Source organism: Copidosoma floridanum, unplaced genomic scaffold (assembly GCF_036245765.1).
Source record: "Copidosoma floridanum isolate Cflo_tuat_1 unplaced genomic scaffold, Cflo_Japanese_pri ptg000019l, whole genome shotgun sequence".
Classification (NCBI taxonomy): Eukaryota; Metazoa; Arthropoda; class Insecta; order Hymenoptera; family Encyrtidae; genus Copidosoma; species Copidosoma floridanum.
In genome coordinates, this window is record NW_028321896.1 from 5,359,092 (window position 1) to 5,372,421 (window position 13,330).

The 13,330-nt window shown below is 41.6% G+C and overlaps 1 protein-coding gene across 4 annotated transcripts; it reads right to left on the reverse strand.

The window, feature by feature from the left end:
- Positions 1–1,219: 1,219 nt before the first annotated feature.
- Positions 1,220–7,101, reverse strand: LOC106646359 (uncharacterized). 4 transcript variants are annotated; one of them, XM_089593453.1, is made up of 5 exons: positions 6,629–7,101; positions 5,342–6,580; positions 5,082–5,250; positions 4,449–4,794; positions 1,220–4,391 (listed from the first exon to the last, which is right to left on the reverse strand). In XM_089593453.1, the coding sequence occupies exons 1-5, from the start codon at positions 6,820–6,822 to the stop codon at positions 4,171–4,173; spliced, it is 2,169 nt and encodes a 722-aa protein (XP_089449579.1). In that variant the 5' UTR covers positions 6,823–7,101; the 3' UTR covers positions 1,220–4,170. The 4 variants fall into 4 exon arrangements, with proteins under 4 accessions (XP_089449579.1, XP_089449578.1, XP_089449577.1 ...); XM_089593452.1 differs by having other exon boundaries at positions 1,220–4,332; positions 4,372–4,794; XM_089593451.1 differs by having other exon boundaries at positions 1,220–4,794; positions 5,342–6,562; positions 6,614–6,903.
- Positions 7,102–13,330: the final 6,229 nt, after the last annotated feature.

A 13,330-nucleotide genomic window follows, 5' to 3' on the forward strand; every position in this document is an offset into this window, starting at 1 on the left:
CAAGTTGATTTTGCGATATAACATTTTTTATCGTAACAAGAACAATAGACGAGGGGTTCGGCAAAAAAATCAATCTTTTCTAAATTACGTAAAGGTCATTATGTGAAACATTGATATTTTACCAGAGCGAAAAAGAAACTCAGTGAATGGCTAAAAGAAAACGCGTACGTCTTAATCGCACGTGTTATTCGTATATAGTATATTATATATAGCTATCGTAGCTACGTGGTCTTAGAACAAGTACTATTTTACAAGTGAAAAATGCAAAGCGCGGCTTATTTATAGAAGCACATACAACTTTCGTCTACAACATCATCCGTCATTGATTTTCCTCGCATTCACTATTTCAATTATTAAAACTAAAAAAGACACGATCTACAATAACTCTTATGCGTAGTTAAGCGTTCGTTTTTTTTCTTTTAACGCGATAATCCATCTCGTTTTTCGCCCTTACACCTAAGAGCAATTCTCAAATTTGAGATTGCAACGAGAGTGAGAAAAAAAAATCAGCTTGCAAAAGTTTATTTGTACACGTACATTCGATCAATCCACGAGCAAGTATTAATTGTAGTGACGCTTTTTTCCTCTCTCTTCACTCTATTACAATATCTATACACTCAAATACAAAACGAGCGGAATCATCTATATGGCCTGAATATTTATATGTATATGCAATGGCGCACTTGAGACAATTTATTAGTTTTCATGTGGAAAGAATTGTTGTCACGAAACTTCGTCTACAAGTCTTTTTCGTTATTCTAATTTTTTTTTGCTGGTTATACAGACACACTTGCCAGTCGACTATACTTATGCGTTATTCGCTTTATTGAATGTTGGTTGAGAAAAATCGTTATAATGTTGTTAATATAACAAATAAATTGTATCATAAGAGTTCATCTTCGGTTTTTGCAAAATTTAATTATAATTGTTTGGTTTCGTTGTGTTAACAAAAGTTTTTTCCACAATTATTTACCCAAGTATGACTTATGATTATTTTGATTATTCTCACATTACGTAACAAAAAAGGGCAACTACAAGCTTAGAAAAAAAACCTAAAGATGCAAGTTGTTTATTTTCGACTAATAATCTGTTACTTTTTTACGCAAATCAACAACTTTAAAATTAAGGTAAAGCTTTAAAAGTGCAGAGATCTGTTTGATGATGCAAAAAAGGTGAGAAAACAAAGATGAAAAATAAAAACTCAACACGAGGCTGAAGATACTTGAATATAGTGATTACTTTTTTTATTCTTATGTATAATATATTTATTTTGAAAATAAATATACTACAAACAGGTATAAATGTATATCGTTAGTGCTTTGAATGCACCTCTAAAAATGTTTGATGCAACGATCACTGTTAATCAAGACTCTGCTAATATATAGATTCGTTCAGTATTTACAATTTATTTACTGTGAGCCATTCGTTATTAATGGTTTCCTGTCAAGGAAGCGGACCTATGATAAAATTACACTTTGTCAAGTATTGTACAACTAAAATAGCCTGAACAACATTGCAGATTTTAACATGCCCTATAGTATTCCTGTTTTTTGTTAGTTTTATCTTGTTTTCTTTTCAGAGGAACGACAGAAGCCATGTTCTAATTTATTAGTATACTGACTTTAATGAATCTGACTATGTAAAGTAAAAAAACGTCTTGCATTTTGATCACTTCCGTATTTTTTGTTTTGTTTTATAAAATAATTACTTGACTCATTAAAATCAGTAATGATGTATGAATTTAGTGAAAGTCATATTTTATGCTTGTAAAATTCTAAGTTTATAAAAGTAATCTAAATGTCACTATACAAAACAAATTGGCTTTTTTTGTATATATAAGCGAAAAAATGAGGAAATATGAATGCTGTACAAATTATCATCCTCTCGGATGAAAAATTAAAGTTTTTAGCATTCAGTCACGTATGCAGACTAAATGCAACTGCTCCCTTCAACGTCTAAATTCAAAACTGTTCTGAACATGTTCTTTGATCTGTAATATTTTTATAGTATTTAGTCTTTTACTATTACACTGTATTTTAAAAGCGTATTATAATTCGCTTTATCTTATCCATAAAAATAATTTTATAAAAGTTACGCTCCCAAAATAAGTTATTGTTATCACTCAAATGATGGTAAAGTAAAATGATCATCGAGCGTTGATTCGTATATTCACAACTGTTTTACATAATTAACAACTTTATAATTCCAAACAAAATCAGTTTTTACAAAGTATGTGATTGCATATGTTTCAAGTGATGTATTAATGAAATGGATAAACTTGTCTATGCAAAAATGGTGGTTTCACGACGTTTGAAAGATGACACCCTGGTGAATAAAGGTTTCTCGACTATACTCCTTTTTTAAAACTGCATTGATCGATGGAGAATTTAACGAGATTACAAATAGTTCTAATTCTTTGAATAATGTACGCATTAATGGATGGTGAATGATCTTGGTAAGCGGGATTAGTCTTGTGACATTTTAAAGCTTGTATCGCTAAAAGTACGCGTCAAAACGTCATACGCGAGTTGCTTTACCTTTTACCATCAATCTTTTGCCGAAATGGATGGTTCGTTGGAAGATGACGAGTAGCGTACATTTTGACACTGAAGAAGTACCTGAGGGATGTTCTATGGTATGTTTTACTAGACAGTAGTATCAATTCTTTACCACGATCTATAAGTTGCCAGTATCAAGTTAATATCTCACCGATGAGATACCATTCGAGAAGAATTAATATTACCAAAAGAAATACTTTGATTCATAAATATTTTTTTCAAGAAAATAATTAGTACACTCATTTGAATATTATAGGATCACAGATAAAATTTTAGTGCGTTACACATCGAATTTGTTCCCAAACCTTCAACTAACATGTTGCTTAGTGCTAAGATAAATATGTATGCTTCTGTAAAAAATTATAAAGGGAGAGTTGACAAACTTCTATTTGTATTGACTATGTAAGAAAGTAGGTATATTTACATGTAATACAATTGCTCTTATTTAAACAGCATTGAATATATGTAATCACATCTCTGTAAATAAATTTTATAAAAGTAACTGTTATAAAATAAATGATAAACAATAAGAACGGAATTTTTGAATAACTTTTCCTCATTATAATATTATAAAATGATACATCACAAAAAAATTAAGTTTCTAACGGAAAAAAAGTGAAAAACAGTTTTTCTTGGTTTTACAATTTAAGATTTGTTTTTTTTTTTAATTTTCAAATTTTTCAATAATTCAAAGACTCACTTTGAGAATGTGAATTTGTGAAGTCGCATGAAAGGATTTACGACAACGTGTTGCACCACTCCGATCCCGGAAGAATCGTGGGAGCTTTTTTTCAGATGCCCTGCAGGTTCGTTGCAGTGCCACCCACCTCTCTTTTTTCATTTTTTTTATACCTCTCAAAGAGAGGGAGAGGTTAAAAAAATTATTCAAACTCATTCAAATTCATCACGTAGTAGAAAATAAAGTACGAAAAAATCTTGTGAATAACTTAAAGTGGTTGTAATTTTTAAAAACGAATAAGCACGCGCATTAGAAGTATCTTTTCTTATTCAGTTACTCACACGATTCTTTAATACTTTAAATCATCTACAATGTAGTAAGTTTCAATTGAACAAAAGATTTTCAGTAGAGCTTTTTAAAGGTGGAAAATTATAACCGATATTCTTAAAGTGCGCGAAGAAAAAAACTTTTCTCAATGTGAGGAAAAACCTTTGTAATGCAGTAGTTGAGTTGAGTTAGTTTATAAGCCGTTTATTTTTTTAACTCATCAAACCTTGTCATTCTTTCACCTTTCATACTTATCTAAAGTACATATTTATAGGTAATATATGTAAAGTATATGTAAAACATTAATATACGGTTACTTTTACTTCCTTGTTACAAGCCTTACTTACTTATGTATAATTTGTTTAACTTTTTTATTCAATTTATTCCCATTGTCTCTCAAGTCTGTATATGCTCTTGTCTTGTAATAAAATTGATTACCTTATACTTGGAAAATCTCTAAAGATAATAAATATATCTATTGCGTTACTGTTAGTACAAGAAAAGTGCGGCACGTGCAGAGGGTTCGGCAGTGGCAGCCGGCGTGGGTGCGCTAACGAGAACTCGAACTCGATTGGCTAACGATCGATCATTATTCGCGAAAGCGTCTCACATGGTGACGTTTAACTGTATTGCTTTAGTATCAACACATGTTTGCTGTTGCTGTTGTTGCGCTTGCTGCTGCTGCTGACTTGTTTGCTGTTGCTGGCTGGCTTGTTGTTGTTGGCTAGCTTGCTGTTGGGCAGCTGCTTGTTGTTGAGCAGCCTGTTGCTGAGAAGCTTGCTGCTGAGCGGCAGCTTGCTGTTGCGCCTGAACTTGCTGCTGTATCACTTGCAGCGCTATCTTGGTGTCGACTTGACAGTTGTCAACAGTGATTACCTGGGTACCGCCGCCGTTGGCAGCGTTCTGGGCCGCTTGAGCAGCTGCCTGAGCTGCTTGGCGCTGCTGCTGACGCAGTATACTAGGCGGCGGGTCCATGTGCTGGCGCTGGTGAAGTAGCAGATGGTTCTTTTGGAAAAAGGCTTTGCCACACTTGTCGCAAACATGCGACCTGATGTGACAGCTACCATCCGTGTGTCGACGCTGGTGCTGCGAGAGGCCGTGCTTTTGGGCAAAGCCACGACCGCAGTCGGGACAAAGGTGGGGCCTAGGCTTAGGTCCCGAGCCAACCGGTGGAGAGGTCTGGGTGGCACCGTGCATATGGCTAATGACTGATCCTAGCGGACCATTTATCTGGAAAGGAAATTTTTTGTCAAAAATCATTGTAATACCAATGCTCCTACATTATTACTATTTAATGATCTTTAAATAGTTTTCACCAAAACCACTGATTAGTTAGAAATACAACACTTGATAAGGATTTCTATTTATTTTGGAAGCTTTTAAAATTCAATTAAAAAAACTATTAATCTATTACCACTTAGATTGAATTCTGTCACTTAACCAAAGGAATATTTTAGATGATAAAAGCATGAGGCTGGTGTTGCTAATACATGACACGAGGTCTTGTTGCGACTGACAAAGCGTCTATTTACCTGATGTGCAACAGAAGTGTTTGTGAGAAAATGTCCCGATTGTTGAAATGACGCAGCAAGACCACAAAGGTCAGTAACAAGTGTTCTATCCGCCGAATGTAACCTTAAATGCAAAGTTTGAGCCTCCTTGTTTGTAAATTCCAATCCACATTCCCTGCAATTTAATACACAAAGCGTATTAATCCAACTGTAAGCATGGAACAAAAAAAGAAATATATCTAATGTGAAAACGGGTGAATAATTACCGGCATGTAAATGGTTTAATATCTGAATCAGGATTACTGCTATTGTGTATCTTGGAGTGGGCTATCAAGTCGGGTTTTCTAGAGAAGGCTTCTCCGCAAACCGTGCACGCGAAAGGCGTTTCGCCGGTATGTAGGCGCGTGTGAGCCATCAGAGTCCTTTTTTGCAGGAATTCCTTGCCACAGACTGTACAAGAGTGAGGTATCCTACCGTGGAGGCGGCCGTGATTGACCAGTTCGAACTTCCTCTGGAAACTCATGCCACAGTCGGGACAGACGAACGGATGCAAACTGCCGTGGAAGCGTGAATGCATGGTCAAGTGTTCCTTCTGGGCAAATGATTCGCCACATTCTTCACAAACAAAAGGCCTTTCACCGGTGTGGAACTTGCTGTGCGTCACCAAATGACGCTTCAGAGGAAAAGCCTTGCCGCACTCGGGACAGATGAAGGGACGCTCCCTGGTGTGGACTCTGGTATGTGTGACCAGATGGTGCTTGAGGGTGAAGGATTTTTTGCACTCCCGACACTGGAAGGGCCTGTCAGCGCTGTGTAACAGCAGGTGAGTGTGCAGACAGTGTTTGTGCGCAAAGCTCTTGCCGCAATGCACGCAGATGTGGGGCCGCTCGCCGGTATGGACTCTCGCGTGGGTGGTAAGGTGGTGCTTTAACAGAAAGGACTTGCCGCACTCGGTGCACGAGTACGGTCGCTCTTTTGGGACACGCGCCTGAGAGGCGATGTCTTGCTGGGTCTTGACTTTCGAATCGATCGGACTGGTGTTTACGTGGGTGAGAACGTGACCAAAGTGTGCCCCGGTGTCACTTTGATTGCCCGGCACGTTGTTGGAACTCGTGCCGGTTGCTGCCTGGGCGCGCTTCATCAAGATCTCGTTGCACTCCTCGGCGGTAAGCTGAAGCGGTCCGAGGGGCGTCATGAAGTGTTTGCTCATCGCGTGCTTGTCAGTGGCAAATACCAGGGTGTTTGGAAATATGGAAGCCGGGGCGCCGGCAGTGTGGTGAGCGTCGCAGTTGCAGTTGTGCTTGTCGCAGGTCGGCGCCGTGGTTAGCGCGAAGACCTCGTGACCGTGCTTCTTGGTGCGCACGTGCGTCACGTGAGCGGCAGTCTGATTGTGACTGCTGACCGTTGTTGAATGACCGTGGTGGCTCGTGGTCGTCGGGGTGGCTTGCTGCTGGCACGCGGCGTCGCTCATAGCGAACATGGTCGTCCTCCGAGCGTGAGCCGCGCTTCCACCCGAGCTGTTCTGCTGGTGCTGCTGCTGCTGTTGTTGTTGCTGTTTGGCGGATTTGATGTCAATTTGGATCTTGGGGCTGCTTGTCTGGTCTTGGTTGTTGTTGACCGCGGCATAGCTGATGGTACCGGCAATATTGTTCTCGGAGGGTGTGGGTTCCCGGCTTTCGCTGCCGGGTCCGCTAAATGACCATGCGTAGCCAAACCCGGTGCCGGTATTCCCGGGTGTGGTGCACATGTTCGTCAAAGTGGTGATCGAGGCGTTGGCCTGACTACTAGCTGTCGTAACGCTGGGCTCCTCGCCGCTGTCCGTAGTCAATACATCTTCCGGGCCAACCACCTGCTCCACGATGACGAACTGGTCAGCGGGGAAAAGCTTGTACGGCTCCAGAGCAAAACCGGTGCTGTCACGCTCCAGTATCGCAATGATAGCGCAGTTTGTTCTGCTGCTTCTGTCTGCTGTTGTTGCTCCTCGTTGTCGGTGCTGCTTGGTCTGGTGGCCCTGGCGCGTCAACGGCGAAGTTCATTATCTGCGATGGCCCACACTCCGACGTCCCGTGCCGTCCGTTGTGCGCGCGTCAGAAAGGGCCACGCGCCAGATATTTTCAAGCCAACTTTAGACGCACGTCTCGCCCTAGGTGGAGCTTGCACGGTTGCCAGGTTGGAATCCGGAGCCTTGGCTTACGAAGCTAGGCGGTACTCCAGACTACTCGTGCTCGGCGTCGCCCGATGGGTAACCTTAAAAAACACAACACACAACTCACTCTTTTTCCTTTTTTTTTTTTTTTTTTTTTTTTTCTTTTCTTTTCTTCTTTTCTTTATTCTTGATCTCTCTACACCTCCTAGCGAAGCAGCTCTGTGCGGCGGCGCGGCGCGCTCGCGGCTTTGGAACGAAAGTGAAAAGAGGAAGCAGCACGAGGGGAAAGGAAAAGAAGGAGACAGACAGAGAGCAGACAGGCCGCTCCGGCTAGCTGAGCTAGCTCTCGCGCGCGCGAGCCGATTTTAACGTATGCGCAAGCGCGAGCTCCGGTAAAATTCTCGTTGCGTTGCCGCTGTGCCTCGTCGCCCGCTGTGTGTTGTCTTTCGTGTCCCAATATTGGCTAGCAGCGGCAAAAGAGAGAGAGAGAGAGAGAGAGAGAGAGAGAGAGAGAGAGAGAGAAAGACAGCCAATTTTCTGTATATACTCACTATGCAGACTTGTCTTTCGGGTCCCTTGCGGAGGACCGGAGAGGCTCTGGCGGTGAGGTCGAGGGGGAGGTTCCTTGCGCAGATCCGCCGATCGCGATAGCACGGGAGAGAAAAAAAAAATAAAAAAAAAGCAAACCCCGAAATCGTAGCCGCTGCTTTGCAGGGCCACGTTGATCCACCGTAGGAAAGCCTACCTCCGGCGCTTCTATAAGGCAAACTTTAATGCGTGCCCGTTTGGCGCCAATGCCGGTTTCCTACCAAAAATCCTTAGCAATAAGTTTCGCAACGATCCAGCGTTGTACGTACGAGTGGGTGTGTGTGTGTGTGTTTGTCCGCCCAGAAACGGGTGGCGCGCCTAGAGTCCCCGGTACTTGACTAACAACTCTCGGGCCAGTTGAGGCCAGCACCAATGTTTATTTATTTATTTCAGCACGACTGCGGGCCTGGACTCTCGGTAAAGTCCCACCTCCTTTCTGCCTTGGTGCAGGCCTCTCGTTTCTCCTCCGGCCATGAAATAAAGCGGCTGCACTAGCTGCAGGCACGCTAAACAACGCACATGGACGCGCGTCGTCCGGCGGGCCCCGCGGCTGGCCACCTCGTGCCCTAAGCACAACAACACACCACCACGCACTTGCCGAGCAGAGCCAGCCAGAGTTTAGCTAGCAAAGAGCTACAAATATACAACACACTTGCTCTCTCGCTACACCACTGTGTCTTTAGCCGCACTCTCACACGGCCGAGCACGACCGTACGTACGTAGGTACGTGTAACGCGACCGAGTTGTGTGTTTCTCTCTCGTGCGCAAGTTAGCATATATATATATGTATAGATACAAGTGCGCGTACACGCGCGCAACTCTCTCGCAACACCGATGTTGTAGATGACGATGTCGACGACGACGACGACGACGACGGCTACAGCTACGGCCGCTTCACAAAGAAGGAAAGAAGGTGTAGGGGCGGCGCACACACAACGCTATGGCCTCCTCCACGTACAACACCTACCTACCACGTACCACCTACTCTCTTGATGTTGCTGCTGCTGACTACTCTCTCTCTCTCTCTCTCTCTCTCTCTTTGTGTCGAACCTACAACTACCACACCACTGCGCCATTATACGCGGCTACTCTCACAGCTCGCTTCGTTTGCTGGCTTTCCTTTCACCACCCATTTTATACCCTTGCTTGTTACACTAACAGAGCTGGATTTCTCTCGTGAGCTCGAGAGAGAAGGAAAACTGGTTATTATTAGTACCTGTATATCTATATGTATGCCTACCTATACCGCAGGCGCACACACTGACATCATGGCTGCTTCTTGCTTGTACATGCTACTTTCTGATAATGCTGATATTGCTTGATGTACGCAACGCAACCGCCTCTCGCACAGGGAGATGGTAGTTCCGTCTTCTTTCTAGGCGTGTTGGTGCGCGGCTGCGCCGCCCGCGTGGCCAATGTGTACGAAAGAGAGAGAGAGAAAGAGAACACGGTACCGGGCACACATCACCAACGTCCTGTATTACTGTTTGTAGTTTGTAAGTGTACAACCTAAATAATATACCTACATGCAAGCTTTGCCGTGTCAAGACTGTCAAATCAAGTGACTCGACCGGCTTAAGCCGTAAGTTCCAAGAGTACTTTAACGAGGGCATATTCTTGATGGAAACTCCATTGAGCCTGACGACTGACGGCCATTTTATGGTCGTGTGCGTATTATAATATATATATATTACAGCTAAAGTATATTGTCGTTATATGTATATAAAATTAAACATACGAATGAAACGATCGTGGGCCGTGGAGAGAGAGGACGATAACTTTAATCGGGGATCCACTATTGCCAACCACTTGACACTTTTGGAGGGAGTCGTGCCTTACCGGAAATCCGTGGCATATGAATCTCCCTAGCTGTTGTTGCAGGATGTGTGCGGTGATTTTTGGATTTTCATTTTCGTAAGCTGGTAACAATGTGTCGATAATTCAGAACTCCTGTTGATAAAGTAGAAAGCTTTTGGACAATGGTCTATATTTCATCAGATGGTCAAGCTATCGGCACACTAGTGTTCTATCGGTCGTTCAACCGACGCATGGTAACAAAAAACGAAGAATCGTTTTAGCAAATACAAATAATTTTCTAGCCAACTTTTGATGAATTTCATTTTATAAATTTCACGTGTGACTCTTTTATGCTTTTCTCAGAGAGTTTAAGAACATAAAATTGAAAAAAAATTTTAAAAACGCTTTTTCATTTTACCTAAAACTGTTATAAAGCACTTGTCTTGCGATTTTAAACAATATTTCTCGAGTTATATACTTACATTATTGAAAAAAAAACCACATTATGCTGAGGTTTTAGTTTTTATAAACATTCATGACATCTTTTTTTTTTTCTGCCGTCACGATCGCCCCCTTACACTGGCAATTGCAAAATTCATTACACAAATCAAGCTGCTACAGTCATGTGTGTACTAGTGTACTGTCCTACGCGATTTAAGTTTTGCTCGGTTTTGGTTTTTGTCATTTAGGAAGAATTATTTTGTTTCAAAATTATTTAGTTTGAAATCCATCCGTACGATATTTTGTAATCATTCACGCAATTCGTAACGATGTGATTAATATGATTATTTAGTAATCCAGCAAAATTGATGGCAACCTATCTAATTCAATACAAGCGAAAATTTTCCACAACATGTCTGTAGAGATACAAGTTTTTGAGCATTAAAAAAAAAAAAAAAAAAAAAGCATTTTCGTATTCAAAACCCACAACATACTCTCGCCGAATGAATAATCGCATCATTGTGTAATAATAAAAGAATATAGTACACGCGAAGAAAAAAATAAGAGGAAAGTCGGTCGTTTCCCTCCCAAGCCATACACAAGGTGTTAACGAATCCCCAACAATGTGTATACTGTTTGCTGAGACGTGAGCTTGTTTTTTTTTTTTTTTGTTGTAAACAAAAGTATCTGCACCTCGGACATTTATTTTGTCGAGCCTGCACCTTTGGAACTTTCTACCCTCCATGAAAAGTATGCAAAACTTAAATTTTCGAGAATCAGCTTCCTCTCCGATCGTCTTCTTTAGCCGAAAGTTGTCGAGACCGCGCGAACGCGGCGCTGCAAAAGATTTATCGCGGCTCGTAAGAAAATCCGCACCCGCTGCTCTTTATATGTATATATTATACGGTGTCCTTTATTCCCATTCGAGCTCGTCGACTCGGAAATAATGTCCATATTTTTGGCCGTATACACACATATATATATATATATATATTTTTTATATCATAGTGCTCTACGTCCGGCTCCTTTAATATATATTATATATATACTACTATTAAAGCCATCGGCTCGGCCAGATACCATTAAACTCTCACAAAACCGAAAACAATATCAAGTCGCGAAAAAAAAAAAAGAAAAAATCCTCCCTCGGTATCGGTGACCCCCTTATTACACTCTCTCAGCCGATGCACCCCTTTTACGAGCCGATGGTGGATGCTTCTGACTTTTTTACGAGAGAGGAGGGGCCGGAAACCGACTTGCACCCACTCCATCCCTTATACTGAGAGAGGCGAAAAAAAGTATAAGTATACTCATTGTACATCTGTGTGTATCCATGTACATTCTATACGCGTATAGTCGCATATTATATATGTACACATATACGAACAAATAGAGTTAGTGATGCTGTTAACGCGGGATGCAAGTATAGAGAGGCAGCTCAATTGTCACAGCGAAAGGGAAAACTTGATCTTCGTGAGTTGTCCTGTAATGTACTTTTTCAAACGGTGCGGGACAACAATGGGTTATTGGGATTTTCTTGTCATTACATGTACAAGCGAGACGTATGCCACAGTTTCGTTGTCTCTATATACCTATTTATATAACGCGCACAGATGTGAGAACGAGGAAGGGAATTTTGGATTTCGGAGGAAAGAGCGATAATACTTACTGCTGCAGCGTCGAGTATCCCACGCGTGCATTATATATACTTATTATGTTATTGTGCAGCTCTTCGATGATCTGAGCTAGCGAAGCGTTAAGAGATAGATAGGTGGGTTGTGTGGGCTCGATGTTGTGCACACGAATATCACGTATATAACACACGGTGGTATATCTGTATATATTTCCATGCTCACCCTCGCACACACCCTTCGCTTCTCGTGCACCGAAAAGTACACCCATGCATCTACAAATCTGTAGTCACATATTATATAATATATGTATACGGTAGTCACCCCCTCTATACATGCATCTATACCTATACAACTGTACAAGTGAAAAAGACGGAGGGGCCATTATTTGTACGTACGATTCAATTTTTTTTTCGTCCTCGTTGGCCATTCCTGTCGGGGACACTCGCACGGATATACCAAGAGAGACATTTTAATCTTTATGACACTCTTGTGTGCGTGCGATTTAGCCATTACCGATATCGTGGAGAAGTTGCGGCGTCTTTCCCAATTCTCTTCTCTATAGCAAGTACACAACGTTGAACCATGCACACAAGTATTTTTCGGGACTGAAACTGTATACTTACAGGGTGGAATCAATCGTGTAGGGTATTCTTTGTTCATCGTGCGAGGAAGCGTCACAAACAATTTTTTTTTTTTTTTTTTTTTCTTTTTTCGATACCACTGACATGTATATATACTTGTACGGCTGGCGCGCGTATAATTTGTGAAAAAACGTTGTACAGGTAAATTTGTACCGCTGGAAACCGAATGGCGATCGCGAGAGTGAATTTTCGAAATTGATTGTGGCTTTTCCGCTCGGTCACCCCTGCGCCGAGACGGCCTGTCTCCAGATGGGCGACGACGTGGAGTAAGCGCGGCTATTTATTCTTCGCGGTCTTGTTGGTCCCTTTGTCAGCGAAGAAAGACGCGTTTACGACACCGGCTGGCCTTGTAATTTCGACGCTCCCTCCCTTTTTTTCGGTCCTTCATTGGGTTCGAGAAAAATGATCCGGGGTCGTGGGACAAAGGAGAGGATAATATATTCGCTGGCTAATTGAAGGGGATTGTTGACCATTTGTCAAGGATAGGTGCGTATTTTTTTTCATTTTTAGTTGAAAAATATCCAACACCGTATGAATAAACAAGTCGTACGTTGGCGCGACACGTCAGCAAATAACTTCCCATGTAGGGAGTGAAAAGCTTGTACCAAATAGACGTGTACATACAAGTATGCGCTAATCTCAAATGACGCGTTTCGCTCAACAATTTCAAGTGCGTATATGTGCAAACAGGAATAAAAATAATAGATATAGATCAACTACGTATTATCAAAGCGCGCTGTGTTACTTGTGGCTGTCGGATTGCTTTTGATCTTGAATTTCTACGAATTTGCGTTCGTTGGTGCAGTATAGTGTATCCACGCCTTGGAGAAACAATTGCCATGTCTCGCGTGGATAGCGTCGTGAGAAGCGATATGATTGAGGAGAGAGAGAACAATGAATTCGTTAAGCCTTTTTTTTTTCTTCTTCTTTAATCCATCACTGTTTGTTTGTGTGTGGGTTCGGTGTGGAATTTAAATGTCCCTGATGGCAAATTTCTAAGAATGTTTT